Source organism: Physella acuta, unplaced genomic scaffold (assembly GCF_028476545.2).
Source record: "Physella acuta isolate Inbredline_101_S28 unplaced genomic scaffold, ASM2847654v3 ptg000094l, whole genome shotgun sequence".
Lineage (NCBI taxonomy): Eukaryota > Metazoa > Mollusca > Gastropoda > Physidae > Physella > Physella acuta.
Window position 1 is genome coordinate 493,395 of NW_026731614.1, and position 18,067 is coordinate 511,461.

The 18,067-nt window shown below is 35.7% G+C and overlaps 1 protein-coding gene and 1 long non-coding RNA gene across 2 annotated transcripts in view; both read left to right on the forward strand.

Moving 5' to 3' along the window:
- The window catches only part of LOC131929450 (intermembrane lipid transfer protein VPS13A), a 120,391-nt gene extending 105,889 nt beyond the window's left edge, over window positions 1-14,502 (forward strand). The window contains exons 102-113 of the mRNA XM_059285665.1: window positions 495-614; window positions 1,266-1,387; window positions 2,416-2,497; window positions 3,074-3,187; window positions 4,074-4,149; window positions 4,641-4,804; window positions 7,350-7,431; window positions 8,363-8,450; window positions 8,687-8,896; window positions 9,569-9,692; window positions 10,616-10,693; window positions 11,422-14,502. Of these exons, the coding sequence (XP_059141648.1) occupies window positions 495-614; window positions 1,266-1,387; window positions 2,416-2,497; window positions 3,074-3,187; window positions 4,074-4,149; window positions 4,641-4,804; window positions 7,350-7,431; window positions 8,363-8,450; window positions 8,687-8,896; window positions 9,569-9,692; window positions 10,616-10,693; window positions 11,422-11,481 (1,320 nt within the window). The 3' untranslated portion in view covers window positions 11,482-14,502. The remainder of the gene's footprint in view (window positions 1-494; window positions 615-1,265; window positions 1,388-2,415; window positions 2,498-3,073; window positions 3,188-4,073; window positions 4,150-4,640; window positions 4,805-7,349; window positions 7,432-8,362; window positions 8,451-8,686; window positions 8,897-9,568; window positions 9,693-10,615; window positions 10,694-11,421) is intronic.
- A 764-nt stretch (window positions 14,503-15,266) lies between these two features.
- LOC131929114 (uncharacterized) lies at window positions 15,267-17,857 on the forward strand. The gene is made up of 3 exons (XR_009383894.1): window positions 15,267-15,460; window positions 17,204-17,265; window positions 17,695-17,857. It is a non-coding gene; the product is annotated as an uncharacterized LOC131929114 (long non-coding RNA).
- Window positions 17,858-18,067: the final 210 nt, after the last annotated feature.

Genomic DNA, 18,067 nt, shown 5'->3' on the forward strand with positions numbered 1-18,067 from the left:
AACCTGACAGAGTAGAACAGTGGTTCCCAGAATGTTTAGATGGGACCTGACAGATTAGAGCAGTGGTTCCCAGAATGTTTGGGTGGAACCTGACAGACTAGAGCAGTGGTTCTCAGAATGTTTGGGGGGGGGGGAGGGGGGTAGAACCTGACAGATTAGAGCAGTGGTTCCCAGAAAGTTTAGATGGGACCTGACAGACTAGAGCAGTTGTTCACAGAATGTTTAGATGGGACCTGACAGATTCATGTCTAGACAGTGGTTCCTAGAATGTTTAGATGGGACCTGACAGATTCATGTCTAGACAGTGGTTCCTAGAATGTTTAGATGGGACCTGACAGATTCATGTCTAGACAGTGGTTCCCAGAATGTTTGGGTGGAACCTTACAGATTAGAGCAGTGGTTCCCTGAATGTTTCATGTCTAGAGCCGTGGTTGCTTTGTAGCCCTCATTAATTTTATTGTTATAATAAATATGTTTTGTTGAATCAATCTCAGGAAATTTACTTCAAAACGGACATTGACTGTACAAAAATGAACCTCAAGGAAGTAGCTGGTGTTTCTATACAGGCACAGAGAGTCAGTTTCTATGACTACTTCCATGTGTCTCCCATCAAGGTAAATATTTTATAAGCTGCAGGTGTATCTATACAGGCACAGTCCACGTGTCTCTCATCAAGGTAAATATTTTATAAGCTGCAGGTGTATCTATACAGGCACAGAGAGTCAGTTTCTATGACTACTTCCATGTGTCTCCCATCAAGGTAAATATTTTATAAGCTGCAGGTGTATCTATACAGGCACAGTCCACGTGTCTCTCATCAAGGTAAATTTATTTTTGAGCTGCTGGTGTATCTATACAGGCACAGTCCATGTGTCTCCCATCAAGGTAAATATTTTAGCTGTCGTCTTACCTGTGAGTTGCTGGCACACTATTTTGACCATCCCTTGACCAAGAAGGTAGATAAAAATAACTGCTACCCCCATGATCAATGTGTTATGACATATTGATTTGGCTTGTGCTGAAGATAGAATTTTTCTGGTTCAAGTTCGGTCTGGTTAAATAATGCTAAATTTGCTTGTTGGTGGTATACAAAACACAACTAAAACCAGTAAAGCTTGTGAGATTGGCTTTCTTTTTTATTTCAGTTAAGAATACATAATTGCAATGTTTTTTGTAAACCAAATGAGGTTTTATTTAAATCTTAGCTTGATAGTTAGCACAGCATGAGTGTTTATTGATTGGCACCTTACAATTTTTGTCTACAGATTCACATCAGTTTTTCAATCCAAGGGGGATCACAAAGCAACAGCTATCAGGCCAACATTTTGGGGGTTTTCCTACAGAGTGTGGGCGTGGTGCTGACAGATGTCCAAGATGTTGTCTTTAAGTAAGTAGACATGCTAGGGTCATCTTTAAGTAAGTAGACATGCTAGGGTCATCTTTAAGTAAGTAGACATGCTAGGGTCATCTTGAAGTAAGTAGCCATGCTAGGTGCTAGGGTCATCTTTAAGTAAGTAGCCATGCTAGGGTCATCTTGAAGTAAGTAGCCATGCTAGGGTCATCTTGAAGTAAGTAGCCATGCTAGGTGCTAGGGTCATCTTGAAGTAAGTAGCCATGCTAGGGTCATCTTGAAGTAAGTAGCCATGCTAGGGTCATCTTGAAGTAAGTAGCCATGCTAGGGTCATCTTGAAGTAAGTAGCCATGCTAGGGTCATCTTGAAGTAAGTAGCCATGCTAGGGTCTACTTCAAGTATCCATGCTAGGGTCATCTTGAAGTAAGTAGCCATGCTAGGGTCATCTTGAAGTAAGTAGCCATGCTAGGGTCATCTTGAAGTAAGTAGCCATGCTAGGGTCATCTTGAAGTAAGTAGCCATGCTAGGGTCATCTTGAAGTAAGTAGCCATGCTAGGGTCATCTTGAAGTAAGTAGCCATGCTAGGGTCATCTTGAAGTAAGTAGCCATGCTAGGTGCTAGGGTCATCTTGAAGTAAGTAGCCATGCTAGGGTCATCTTGAAGTAAGTAGCCATGCTAGGGTCATCTTGAAGTAAGTAGCCATGCTAGGGTCTACTTCAAGTATCCATGCTAGGGTCATCTTGAAATAAGATGTTGTAGGTTATGTGTAGTACAGGAAAAATAGCCATAACAGGACTCTGCATGTACATGTAACTCATTGTTGATAGAAAGGATAATTGTCTTGTGTTATTGATTTGTAGCATCAAGATAAAAGAAGATTGTGTTAAGAAATGTACCACTATAAAGAATGACCTCCTTTATTTGACTTAAATTTCTTGTTTTTTTTTTTCAACCTTTGTCTATTTATTCTTTAAACAAAATAATTCAATTTTTTTTAATAAAGAACTTTTAAAGCTTGCTAAAACCAATTTAATGGAAATTTGTATTATTTTATCTTTCTTCAGACTTGGTTTCTTTGAGAGGAACCATTCTTTCTACACTAAAACTCAGCTGACCTCAGAGTTTGTTCGTCATTACAGTGGACAGGTAAGGGCATTCTCTGGTCAGTCTTTGACTGGACAAAGCTTTACTTTTTAAACTGAACCTATTAGGCCTCTGTTGCACCCTACAATGGCTAAATTGTCTGTGACTAAAATGGAATACAATCAGTCTGAGTTCTGAAAACATGGGTTCTCTTGACATATGGGGGCCCTTTAGCTGTTGGGGTCCCTGTGTTAGCCCAACACATGGGGGCCCTGAGTTGGCAGGAAACTCAGGACTCTATAATTGGAAAGTATTATAAATATACATGAAACAAGTCAACTTGACTGGTGTCAGTAGTTTGTTTCCTCTAGTCCTTATTGAAAGATGGGACAGAACATAATAAAAATGGAATGTATTTTGTTGTAACTTTGTAAACTTGAATGTTCTGTCCCACCTTTCAATAATTTATTGAAAGATGGGACAGAACATAATAAAAATGGAATGTATTTTGTTGTAGCTTTGTAAACTTGAATGTTCTGTCCTACCTTTCAATAATTTATTGAAAGATGGGACAGAACATAATAAAAATGGAATGTATTTTATTGTAGCTTTGTAAACTTGAATGTTCTGTCCTAACAGGCTGTTAAACAGATGTATGTTCTGGTACTAGGGCTGGATGTTCTAGGCAATCCTTTTGGACTTCTGCGTGGACTAAGTGAAGGCATTGAGGACCTTTTCTATGAACCCTATCAGGTTAGCTTACAGACCTTTTCTATGAACCCTATCAGGTTAGCTTACAGACCTTTTCTATGAACCCTATCAGGTTAGCTTGCAGACCTTTTCTATGAACCCTATCAGGTTAGCTTACAGACCTTTTCTATGAACCCTATCAGGTTAGCTTACAGACCTTTTCTATGAACCCTATCAGGTTAGCTTACAGACCTTTTCTATGAACCCTATCAGGTTAGCTTACAGACCTTTTCTATGAACCCTATCAGGTTAGCTTACAGACCTTTTCTATGAACCCTATCAGGTTAGCTTACAGACCTTTTCATATGTTAACCTTTTCCCTCAAATTACCTTATAAACTCAGACAGTAAAATATTTTGAATAAATTTAGACTGATTAACAGAGTTTATTCCAGGCATCTCTTCGGGGGAGGGGCTTTGTGTCCGTCTGTGCCCCCCCCCACCCCCCCCCCCCCCCCCCCCCCCGAACGAAATGAAATTTAAATAATTTATATAGAAAATATATACTTTTAACAGTGTCCGCCCCCCATTGAAGAAAGTCACCCCCCCCCCCCCCCGAAAATTTCTAGTGCCCCTTTCCCCCCCCCCCCCCCCCCCCCCTGGAGAAAAAAGTCTGGAAGAAACACTGCTGATTAATAAATAAGTTTGATATAATTTATCCAAAAAATTAATAAAATCACATACCCACATGTTCCTTTCTTATGTTTACATTTAAAAATATATGTTTATAACTTAAATTGATATGTTGTAAAAGATATTAATTGAAAAATAATTGTATAATGCTGATATAATTAAATTCTTAATTATTCAAATTTATTTTGTTATATAATTGCATACTCGAAAGTTACAATAACTGAATAGATTTATATAATTACATTTGTGTTGTTTAGGGAGCTATTCAGGGACCTGAAGAGTTTGCTGAAGGCTTGGCACTTGGTGTGCGCAGTTTGTTCGGTCATGCTGTTGGTAAGTCACACTAAATCAACCTGAACTGTGAAATTTTATGGTTGGCAGTTTCTTGTGTGCTGGTAGATATTTGTGTATTGTCATCAGTTAATTGCTTTTGGTAAGTCACACTAAATCAACCTGCTGTGTGAAATTTTATGGTTGGCACAGTTTCTTGTGTGCTGGTAGATATTGGTTTATTGTCATCAGTTAATTGCTGTTGGTAAGTCGCACTAAATCAACCTGCTGTGTGAAATTTTATGGTTGGCAGTTTCTTGTGTGCTGGTAGATATTTGTGTATTGTCATCAGTTAATTGCTGTTGGTAGGTTGCACTAAATCATCCTGCTCTGTAAAATTCTATGGTTGGCACAGTTTCTTGTGTGCTAGTAGATATCCGTGTTTTGTGTTCAGTTAATTGTCTTATCCCTAGAAAATAGTCTTTTGATTTTACTACCCTCTAGCCCCTTTAAATTTTACTATGTTGACAGTCTGAAATTTTCTTCTACCCCAGGTGGAACTGCTGGTGCAGTGTCCAGGATCACAGGCACCCTGGGTAAAGGTCTGGCCGCCCTCACACTGGACGAAGACTACCAGAAGAAGAGGAGGGAGCAGCTCAACAAGAGACCAGCCACTGCCAGAGAGGGCTTCGCCAGGGGCGGCAAGGGCCTCGTTATGGTAAGCTGTCCAGTGATCTTTTTACTTTCAACAAGGGCCTCGTTATGGTGATCTTTTTACTTTCAACAAGGGCCTCGTTATGGTGATCTTTTTACTTTCAACAAGGGCCTCGTTATGGTGATCTTTTTACTTTCAACAAGGGCCTCGTTATGGTAAGCTGTCCAGTGATCTTTTTACTTTCAACAAGGGCCTCGTTATGGTAAGCTGTCCAGTGATCTTTTTACTTTCAACAAGCAGCTTGTTATGGTAAGCTGTCCAGTGATCTTTTTACTTTCAACAAGGGCCTCGTTATGGTAAGCTGTCCTGTGATCTTTTTACTTTCAACAAGGGCCTCATTATGGTAAGCTGTCTAGTGATCTTTTTACTTTCAACAAGGGCCTCGTTATGGTGATCTTTTTACTTTCAACAAGGGCCTCGTTATGGTAAGCTGTCCTGTGATCTTTTTACTTTCAACAAGGGCCTCATTATGGTAAGCTGTCCTGTGATCTTTTTACTTTCAACAAGGGCCTCGTTATGGTAAGCTGTCCAGTGGTCTTTTTACTTTCAACAAGGGCCTCCTTATGGTAAGCTGTCTAGTGATCTTTTTACTTTCAACAAGGGCCTCGTTATGGTGATCTTTTTACTTTCAACAAGGGCCTCGTTATGGTAAGCTGTCCTGTGATCTTTTTACTTTCAACAAGGGCCTCGTTATGGTGATCTTTTTACTTTCAACAAGGGCCTCGTTATGGTAAGCTGTCCTGTGATCTTTTTACTTTCAACAAGGGCCTCGTTATGGTGATCTTTTTACATTCAACAAGGGCCTCGTTATGGTAAGCTGTCCAGTGATCTTTTTACTTTCAACAAGGGCCTCGTTATGGTAAGCTGTCCTGTGATCTTTTTACTTTCAACAAAGGCCTCATTATGGTAAGCTGTCTAGTGATCTTTTTACTTTCAACAAGGGCCTCGTTATGGTGATCTTTTTACTTTCAACAAGGGCCTCGTTATGGTAAGCTGTCCTGTGATCTTTTTACTTTCAACAAGGGCCTCATTATGGTAAGCTGTCCTGTGATCTTTTTACTTTCAACAAGGGCCTCGTTATGGTAAGCTGTCCAGTGATCTTTATACTTTCAACAAGGGCCTCGTTATGGTAAGCTGTCCTGTGATCTTTTTACTTTCAACAAGGGCCTCATTATGGTAAGCTGTCTAGTGATCTTTTTACTTTCAACAAGGGCCTCGTATGGTGATCTTTTTACTTTCAACAAGGGCCTCGTTATGGTAAGCTGTCCAGTGATCTTTTTACTTTTAACAAGGGCCTCGTTATGGTAAGCTGTCCAGTGATCTTTTTACTTTTAACAAGGGCCTCGTTATGGTAAGCTGTCCAGTGATCTTTTACTTTTAACAAGGGCCTCGTTATGGTAAGCTGTCTAGTGATCTTTTTACTTTCAACAAGGGCCTCGTTATGGTGATCTTTTTACTTTCAACAAGGGCCTCGTTATGGTAAGCTGTCTAGTGATCTTTTTACTTTCAACAAGGGCCTCGTTATGGTGATCTTTTTACTTTCAACAAGGGCCGCGTTATGCTAAGCTGTCCAGTGATCTTTTTACTTTCAACAAAGGCCTCGTTATGCTAAGCTGTCCAGTGATCTTTTTACTTTCAACAAAGGCCTCGTTATGGTAAGCTGTCTAGTGATCTTTTTACTTTCAACAAGGGCCTCGTTATGGTGATCTTTTTACTTTCAACAAGGGCCTCGTTATGGTAAGCTGTCCAGTGATCTTTTTACTTTCAACAAAGGCCTCGTTATGGTAAGCTGTCCAATGATCTTTTTACTTTCAACAAGGGCCTCGTTATGGTAAGCTGTCCAGTTTACTTTCAACTAGCAGCTTGTTATTGTAAGCTGTCCAGTTTACTTTCAACAAGCAGCTTGTTATGGTAAGCTGTCCAGTTTACTTTCAACAAGCAGCTTGTTATGGTCATATCTTTTCTAGTTAAGAGGGTAATGTGGTGAAGTGGTAATCTAAAGCTCCTGGGGCTTGAGTCTGTAAGCCATCTCATTGTCTATCAAGTTCTCATGTGCACCTGGCTTACGTTTGGTAAAATAAAAAAGGCTTCCATAGCTGTCATCCTACAGATAGATAATCCTACTATATCTGCCCCAGTTATCATCTTTTCCTTGTTGTGCCCAAGAGACATGGTGTCGCCACAGAAAGCTACCTCCTCTTTTGTTAGTCACCAGCAATTTTCCTGGCAGTCCCCCCCCCCCCCTCTGCCAAATGCTTGCCCACTGTGTGCCGCCACGTCTACCTTGGCTATCTTGCTTTCTTTTTCCATGAGGTTTCATTCCTGTGATGTCTTCTGGATTCATTCTTAAGACGTGCCCCATCCATCGCCATCTTTTTTCAATTATTATGGAAACTGCTTCCATTTCCATCTCTCTTAGTTATTTATTATTTGAGATGGTGTTATATGAACAGTTAAATGTTCAGTGATAAAGCTGAAGTACTACCACACCAAAGAGAAAAAAAACAAAGTTGGTGTTTCCAGTCTACATGCTAGTTAACATTTTCAGGGTGTGTTTGATGGAGTCACTGGCATTGTGAGGAAACCTGTGGAGGGAGCCAAGCAAGAAGGTTTCACTGGTTTCTTTAAAGGTGAGTTGATTTTACACCACACCACACTCACGTCACTCACACAATACCACACTCACGTCACTCACACAACACCACACTCACGTCACTCACACAACACCACACTCACGTCACTCACACAACACCACACTCACGTCACTCACACAACACCACACTCACGTCACTCACACAACACCACACTCATGTCACTCACACAACACCACACACCTTGTACTGGTGTTCTACTAGACTGGTTTCTTTAAAGGTGAGTTGATTTTACACAACACCACACTCACGTCACTCACACAACACCACACACCTTGTACTGGTGTTCTACTAGACTGGTTTCTTTAAAGGTGAGTTGATTTTACACAACACCACACTCACGTCACTCACACAACACCACACTCTCGTCACTCACACAACACCACACTCACGTCACTCACACAACACCACACACCTTGTACTGGTGTTCTACTAGACTGGTTTCTTTAAAGGTGAGCTGATTTTACACAACACCACACTCACGTCACTCACACAACACCACACACCTTGTGCTGGTGTTCTACTAGACTGGTTTCTTTAAAGGTGAGCTGATTTTACACAACACCACACTCACGTCACTCACACAACACCACACACCTTGTGCTGGTGTTCTACTAGACTGGTTTCTTTAAAGGTGAGTTGATTTTACACAACACCACACTCAAGTCACTCACACAACACCACACACCTTGTGCTGGTGTTCTACTAGACTGGTTTCTTTAAAGGTGAGTTGATTTTACACAACACCACACTCAAGTCACTCACACAACACCACACACCTTGTGCTGGTGTTCTACTAGACTGGTTTCTTTAAAGGTGAGTCAGCTTTACACCACACCACACAAACAACACCACGCACCTTGTACTGGTGTCCTATGACAAGCGTTTACTGACCAACTTGTATTGTCAGGTGTTGGGAAAGGTTTAGTCGGTGTTGTGACTCGGCCGACCTCTGGAGTGGTAGACTTTGCTAGCAGTTCCTTAGAAGGAATTCGAAGGTAGGCCAATCTTATCTTGACCATTGTGAAGTTAACACACAACTGACCACTTGACCCATTCCACAGTGAACATACAACTGACCACTTTAACATTCCATAAATAACACATCACTCACTGACAGTACAATATAACTATTCCCTAGTGAACACACTACTGACCACTTGACCATTCCCTAGTGAACACACTACTGACCACTCCATAGCCAATACCACTGACCTGCTATTTCCCCCACCAGAATCACAGACATGAGTGATGAGATTCACCGCCTGCGCCCACCCCGAAGATTCAACAAAGATGGGATCATCCGCCCGTACATCCAGGAGGAGGCTGAGGGCTACAACCTGTTGCTGGAGACAGACAAGGGCAAATATGTCGACTCTGACGAGTACGTGCAGCACTACAAGATGAAGGAAGATGGAAAAATTGTTTTCATCATTACTGACAAGTAAGGGGGTTTTCCCAGACTTATTTTTGTTTTCAGGAAAGCAGGGTGATTATTTTCTTTATTTTACATGATTACTTTTGGGAATTAATTCTTAAATTGTTTCATTTTGAATTTTAAATGTCACTTTTATTATTGTTATATGACTTGTGCTTTGAGAGTTGACATTATATGACTTGTGGTTTGAGAGTTGACATTGTATGACATGTGTTTTGAGAGTTGACATTGTATGACATGTGGTTTGAGAGTTGACATTGTATGACATGTGGTTTCATAGTTGACATTGTATGACATGTGTTTTGAGAGCTGACATTGTATGACATGTGGTTTGAGAGTTGAATAGTATGACATGTGGTTTGAGAGTTGACATTAACTTTGAGAGTTGATATTGTATGACATGTGGTTTGAGAGTTGAATAGTATGACATGTGGTTTGAGAGTTGACATTAGCTTTGAGAGTTGACATTGTATGTCATGTGGTTTGAGAGTTGACATTGTATGACATGTGGTTTGACATTGTATGACATGTGGTTTGACATAGTATGACATGTGGTTTGAGAGTTGACATTGTATGACATGTGGTTTGACATTGTATGACATGTGGTTTGACATTGTATGACATGTGGTTTGAGATTGTATGACATGTGGTTTGACATTGTATGACATGTACTTTCAGGCGCATCATGCTGGCCAAACGAGGTGAGCTGTTTGGGTCCTGGGACACTGAGTGGGTCTTCACCTTCCAGGAGCTGAAAGCTGCCCCCAAGCTGTCTGCTAAAGGGATTGAAATTTTACTCAAGGTAACCTGGATTTAAGTTAGCTTTATCTAATTACAAGGTAACCTGGGTTTAGGTTAGCTTTATCTAATTACAAATGTAATCTGGGTTTAGGTTAGCTTTATCTAATTACAAGGTAACCTGGATTTAAGTTCGCTTAATCTAATTACAAGGTAATCTGGGTTTAGGTTAGCTTTATCTAATTACAAGGTAATCTGGGTTTAGGTTAGCTTTATCTAATTACAAGGTAACCTGGATTTAAGTTCGCTTAATCTAATTACAAGGTAATCTGGGTTTAGGTTAGCTTTATCTAATGATTGCTAATTAAAAATGTAATCTGGGTTTAGGTAAGCTTAATCTAATGATGGCTAATTACAAATGTAATCTGGGTTTAGGTAAGCTTAATCTAATGATGGCTAATTACAAATGTAATCTGGGTTTAGGTAAGCTTAATCTAATGATGGCTAATTACAAATGTAATCTAATGATGGCTGGATGCTTGTTTAGGTAATTATTATGTCTGGCATAGTGCTTACCATACTGGCCTTTCATAAACTGAGGTCAACAAAAGAGGCTAATTCTGGTTTGAAAGGGAACTTAACTTTCAAATATTATTTTTGAAAAGCAGGGGATATTTAGTGTTGTTACCTAGGTCTAAATTCAAATACTTACTAAAAAAATCTATACAAATCTCAAGAATATGTAATATGCATAGTTTTAGTCAAGTAGGCATGTCAAACACATTAGGTGATTTACAGACTACTTACTGTCTTGGGTTGAACTTTAAAATCATGAGATAACAAAATAAAAACTTGCAATAACAGAACAATCTATCTAGGTAACAGGCTGAAATTGTTAATTATCCTTATTTACTACTGAAGTTTTCTTTTATTAACAATATGATTTAGTTAACAACATGAGTTCAACATTGTTCAAATGTTTTCTAGGATAAGGAAAAGAAGAAACTGTTTGGTAGCAATGTCACAAAGAAGGACCTGATTATAGCTGATGCTGCAGCCGCACAGGTAAGCACCTATTTTACCTGTAGTACAAACACCTTAAATCACCTGTAGTATATACACCTTAAATCATCTGTAGTACAAACACCTTAAATCACCTGTAGTATATACACCTTAAATCATCTGTAGTATACACATCTAAAATCACCTGTAGTACAAACACCTTAAATCACCTGTATTACAAACACCTTAAATCACCAGTATTACAAACACCTTAAATCACCAGTATTACAAACACCTTAAATCACCTGTATTATACACACCTTAAATCACCTGTAGTATCCCCATTTATCTGGACTTATTAAATTACCTAAATGATGAAAAATGGGTAATAATGACATGGGTCATTGTAAAAGTGGTGCCTGGATAATCTAAGTGCAATGATTGGGGTCATTATAGGGGTTGTTAGAAAATCTTTCCAGATCGTACTGTTATGTAACAGTGTCAAATGTCAACTTGATGTTATCTTGTTACAATGTAAAATGTCAACTTGGTGTTATCTTGTTACAATGTAAAATGTCAACTTGGTGTTATCTTGTTACAGTGTAAAATGTCAACTTGGTGTTATCTTGTTACAATGTAAAATGTCAACTTGGTGTTATCTTGTTACAATGTAAAATGTCAACTTGGTGTTATCTTGTTACAGTGTAAAATGTCAACTTGGTGTTATCTTGTTACAATGTAAAATTCAACTTGGTGTTATCTTGTTACAATGTAAAATGTCATCTTTCCAGATCATTCTAACAAAGATCATCGAAACAATGGAATCTGAGCGTGTGGAAAGTGGAGTTTAAATTAAAAAAAAAAACCAACAGAGGACTGACCAGCTGACCATTAGAATTCAAGACAGTTGCTGTTTTAGTAGGCAGGGCACTTGTTTGTACTCTTGTAACCATAGTGACATGACTTACTGCGCTAAACAAAAACATTGTACATAGTCTGTTTGCATTCTCTTACAGCAATAACTGAACAGGTTTTTACTAAGTGTAATGATCAGTTTTAAAATATGTATAACCCTATATGTTATGGTAAGTTTCTTTTTTAACAAGATTTTAATATCTCTATTTTTTTCTCCTATACTTGAATAATATAAAATGTTGTATATAAAATAAATCTATACCTTTTCTTGTCTTCTATCAGGAATATATAAAAAGACCTCCTATACACTTGTTACTTTGTTATGTTTCCCTCTTTAAAACTCCAGCTGTCTTGTACACATTTCCCACAGGCTACCCCATTTATGTACAACTTTAACCTATTTGTACACTTTTACAAAGTCTATAAATAAAAGGTTGTAGTATGTGTCTGAGTCTAATAATTCACTAATTTGAATTTGCGTTAAATTGTTTGTTCATTTTGTGTTCCTTTTTAAATTGTTAATAAGTGTATAACTATATATATATATATATATATATATATATATATATATATATATATATAATGTAATTAGTTGTCTATATATATGTAATTAGTTGTCTATTCAGCTCGTAACTCCAACTGTGAAAGCTATGGTCAGGCTAGGTGGAAGTCTATCTCTGTTGGTCAGTCCTTTATCTTAGTCACTCCTGTTCTTTGCAAACCACGCCCTCTACTGGTCATTACTCTACTGGTCAAACTATCTGTGCAATGCTACTCTAGCAAGACTTGTGAACATGATACTGTTCACCTTGTGAACCCTTTTATTCCTACATTTGTAGCTCAGTTGTGTTGTAAATTAGGAGTTATATTTTGTTAAAGTTGCAATGTAAATAATTTCCTACTTAGGGTTTGGTTGTTCATTATACAATTAAATTTTTGTCATGTTTTAATTGTTTTATTTTGTCCAAAGAGTTGTTAACTTGCAATATATTTTTCTTGTGTTCACTGTAGATGTATTACATTCAAAAATTTCAATTCATTGATTTACGATTGTTTTACATTTTTTCTTTATTAACCTTTGTTAATTCTTTCCTTACTGGTTTAGATTGTATTTGCTCATTTAAATCTAAAAATTAGTTTGATGCTAAACAGGTCTTAAAATACTCCATGGCAAGAAACAATAGCTTGTTTCAATGTGTTGTAAGGTTAACTAAGCAGTCAATCATTATACAAGCATACCATGCCTTTTATTTAGTTTATATATTTTTAAATATTCTATTCTATTATTGATTATCCATAAGTGCTTATGACCTTTGTCATTAACTCATCATAAAGAAGGATGAATTATAAAATTACTTTTTGTCTTTTAACATTAAGTGTTTAATTGTTTTCATTGATTAAATCAGAGCATAAATAATTACATAAATATCTATCCAAAAAATAATATGCAAAGAAACTAAAACTTTGTTATGAAATTAGATTTAAATAAGAGTAGGCTAAACCCTGAAATGGTGAAATATTATCTCATGTAACGGTTTTTTTTTTGTTTTTTTTGTGTTAAATACAAATTAAATTTACTAAAAACTTTAATCAGGCTCATTATGTGATGTCTATCTAGAGATTTCTCTAAGATCCCTACTTCATGTTTATAATCACAAACAAAAGTGGAAATTATCATTTTCTGTGGTTCTCTTTTGAAGAGGTTTTAGTACATGTCTTAAGCCAGCAGCATAACTTTAGACAGTTTGTTTAGCCAGGTTTTTTCTATATATAACAAACTAAAACTTTTTACACTTTCTTTATCACTACAAGGGTTCTTACTTTAATGATGGGTGTTTCCTTTTTCTAAATTATTATTTTCTTGCAACAAATTTAACACCCATGTAAAACAAAAATGGCAGTTGCATAGGTTGACTCTTTGCCTTTTAATAAATTGCCAAATTCACATCATCATCTCCTACACAGCAAGATATTATCCACTGTTATATAATTCCTTTACATGATATCCGATTCATCTGATCTCATTATCTTTTCCATTAAGCCGCAACTGCTTTTTTCGTATGGTATGTTTTTTGCGCCTTTTTGTCATCATAAAATATTTACCTGTTTATTTTATCTTTATAATAAGTAAAGTATTAAAATTTAACATTTCTTTTAGTCACTTATTCAATTCCATTGTGGATTATTTTAAATATAACAAACAAATGTATCTCTATTTCCTTCTATTCTCACATGCCGTAATAAACACATAGTGTATAGAGATTTGTTTGTAATCATGCATTTTGGCTCACAGGTGTGTAAATTTAGTCTGAAATTAAATGACATATAGGTTTATTCTAGCATATGACATCTTGATATATTCTATTAATTGACATCTAGGTACATTATTGTGAGTGATATTATAAACATTTTACCTAAAATGTCAAATAAGCATTTTCTGGCATGTACTATTTAGTGAGGCCTACAATCTAGTGTGTGACATTTAAGCCAATACGAACATTTGACATTCACCTAGCCTCTAGCATTGACATATACCTAGCTTCTAGTGTGTGACATTAAACTATAGTGTGGCATTTACATACATTTTGAGTGTGTGACATGACATAATAAAACTTAAGCACCAACCAGCGTGACTTAAATTTTTTTACAACTTTCTTATCACAGCTTGATATTTTCCTTTGCATGAAGCTTAGGGCGTTCATTTATTTAGTGCTAAAAGTTAATAACCCTCAATATTTTATTTAGGCAACAGCTTTTGTAAAAAAAACAGCTGAAGTTTCTTCCCATGTTAATTTCAACTTGTTTTATTTTTGGTTTATAGATTTAGTCCGGTGTTACTTTTTAATTTATTGTTTATTTTTGTTGTGTTTATTTTATTTGAAATTATGATGATTATTAATATTTTTATTTTATTTTGCTGCTTGCTTTTTGATCTATAAACAATAAAAAGGTTTTTAAAAATATTTCATGGTTTTGTTGATACTTGTGTGAGGAAAGTGACATGAATGAAATAGCAAAATCTCTTCTTAGTTTTGTTGCAACCAATCTACGCCATCCATTTCTACATAGCTGTTAATTTTATTGCTCTGTTTCTGTGTTTAACATGATTTTTAAATATGTAAAGGAAGATTACAATTAAAAATAAAAATGAGATTTTTAAAAAAATTGCAAATATTTTAGTAAGGCCTTCATTTGGGGAAATATCAGCCCTACACTATGATTTATTTGCTCATGGGTAGCCTACATCCATTACTGTGACACAAGATACTTGAAAACGTTTAAAAACTTATATTTTTTAATTTAAAAAAAAAAACAGGATTCTAAGATTGCGGATGTGAAATTTTTCAAATATCTCAAGCATTTACACCAGTAATCATTTAGGCTACTGTATAACTTTAGTTCCGAATCAGTTCCCAGAAAAAAATGTGAAACTGAAAGCTGCGCCTCAAAGAAAATGTGTGGGTCATTTTCTGATGCCTCATTGGGCATCGGGAGTTAACCAATTACTACCATGTGAAACACGGAACACCCACCCTCTCCACTCAATAAAAAGATATTTAAATAAACCGGGAGTGATCTCCCCTAAACTTTCTCGAATATTCTTATATAAAATAACAGGGGATGGGAACTCGGGCTATAGAACTTGTAAGTTTATCGTTCTTTCTCGCGTTAATTCGTGTCTGGTTAGCCAGGGAGAGATAAAAGTTTTCGAACTAAATCAATTGTTGTGAACAGGGTTTCCCATTGATAACAAAAAACATGGCGGCTATTTGTTAGTAGGTCCCGCTTCAAGATTTCAAAATCATCAAACGTTCCAGAAATGCAACAACTGTAAAAACTTTCAACGCTGTTTTGTTCATATGGATGGGAACAAACACATGTGTATGCATTTTTGAATATAAAAGTTTTGTGGCGGTAAGTATATTGATTTTATTTCTTTTGTTGATAGTTTGTCCAAGGCTAGGCCGCTAGGGGACATTACTCTGACTCTACTCAGTCTTTGCTACGAGACAAGATTCCCAGACCTAGATCTAGATCTAGATTCTAGAATCTACCTACTAAGATCTACATTGCTTTAATCTAGTTCTAAGAGTATAAGTTCATGAATTAGAATATATTAGATCTAGATTCTAGATCTAGTATTTTAGTCATCTAGATAAAATATTAAAAATATTAAGAAAAGGATGACGGTAAAAACTAAAACAACAGGAAAATGAGGATGACTTCCAGTCTCACTCAGCCTACGAGTCTACGACTTACTTATTAATCGAATCTAGATTCTAGATCTAGATAATATATATTAGTTATTAGAAGTAGCTTGTAGATAGATGGCTAGATAGATAGTATTACTAGATCTAGATCTAGATTCTAGTTGCAGATGGTAGATCTAGTTCTAGTATGGTAGGCCCTAGATCTAAAATCTAGATCTAGATCTAGAGAATCTAGTAGATCTAGATCTAAATCTAGATAGATTCTAGATCTAGATTAGATCTAGTTTAGGTAAAACCTACCCTAGTTAAGTTTAGTAAGAGCTAGTAATGCCTAGTAAGGCTAACTTGTTTTTAATTTTAAATTAATTTTTTTATATCTAGACTAGATCTACTCTAGCTATTTACTAGATCTAGATCAGTAGCCAGTAGACGTAGAGTGATTAGAGTAGTAGTAGAGTGTAGTGTAGAGTACTGTAGACTATTGTAGAGTGTAGGTACTAATAACTAGACTGAAACTAAATTAGACTAGAATCTAGGTCTAGATACATTTAGGGCTTACAGACTTATCAGACTACAGTGTTGCAATGAGTAGATCTAGTAATAGATCTATATAGATTACATTTATTTTGAAATTGTTACAGTAGTGCTACTACTTTTCTAAGTAGTAAGTAGTGTAGACTACTAGAAGAGCAAGATGATAGATCTCCATCAAGCTACAATAGAGTTTAGTTAGTAGTTAGTTAGTCATAGTAATAGTACCAAAAGCAGTGTAAGTAGCACAGTAAAAAAAAAGTATTACTAGGCCATCTATTATTGTATTAGGCCCTTTTATTTTTAGCAAGTTAAAGTTTGGTTAAGTACTAGTCTTCTAGCAAGTTGCCTAGTAGTAAACTTATAAACTAGATCATGTGTATTAGTACTATTAGACTTGTAGGCTAGTCTTGTTAGTCTAGACCAGGGACTATAAAATCTACAATTGATAACTTTCGGCCTTTTAGTATAAGCCTAATTATTAATGAATTACAGGGTACAAAAATTAATAAATTGGTCAGAGTCAATATGGTTACAGTTAGCTGTTAATAGAATTAAGTTTTAGATCTATTGACTACAATTTTTAGTTACAAGTAATGAAAATGAAACTAATAGTTTTGTAATAGTTAAGATATGGTTAACTGTAAACCAGATATTTTAGTTTTTAAGACAAGCTAAGTAGATAGAAAACTGAACCTTTACAATAAATTAAACCTTTTATAAATATATATATATATATATATATATATATATATATATATATATATATATATATATATATATATATATATATATATATATATATATATATATATATATATATATATATATATATTAATATCTCATATTAGTTAAATAATTATTTTAATATAATATATGGATAAACTTAATAATTTATTATATTTAAATTCCCTAGGTACTTGGCAAGCAATTTTCTCACACTTTACTGTGGCTATTGGTGCTGATCTTGAACTAAAGGTGAGCTGAATTTTTTTTTTATAATAAGCCATTTTTCAGCTTAAGCCCAAGTTTGAAATCGATTCAGTGTTCTAATTCTTAAAGAATATGTTGCTACTAAGATTATATACTGTAAGTATTAATATGTATGGCTTGATAGTGGGACTATCAGACAGTAGCTTTCACATTTCTATCCTAAAAGATCCATGGTTTTAGTCCTGGTATGATGTCCTAAGTCTCATGAGTACCAGCTCTCATGAGTACCTGGCTCAAGATAGGGAAATTAAAGGTGGCTGGGTATATACCTCTGAACACTCTAATTTTACATGCAAATGTCACAGAAACAGGTGAATTTTAATTCAACTGCTATATTGGCTGTCTGTTTTAATCAATGATTAATTTTTTCATATTACAGAAAGTTGTTAAAAATATTATTTATTTAATTTCTAGGTAAATGGAACAGCATGGATGTGGATTTTTAGACACAAGGAAGCTGAATTTAACTTTTAATGAAGAATTTAAATGATGATTGTCCATGAAAAGAAATATTAATCATATACATTGTAATGCTGTATTGATGCATCTTCTGTTTTAAGTAATTAAAAAACCATCCATTTATGAAATTATTTTCATTTTTTTTTTTCAATTTTAAAATTGTAGTTCTGTTTTGTTATTTGAAAACAATGATGAAAGTATACTGAACTGCCATTGAGATATTAATATAAATGCTATTGTTTATAGTTTAATTCTTTCAGAAGCAACTATATTGACATCAAAACTGAATCTTTATTGTACACTAAGTATAAAAGCTTACCTGCAAACC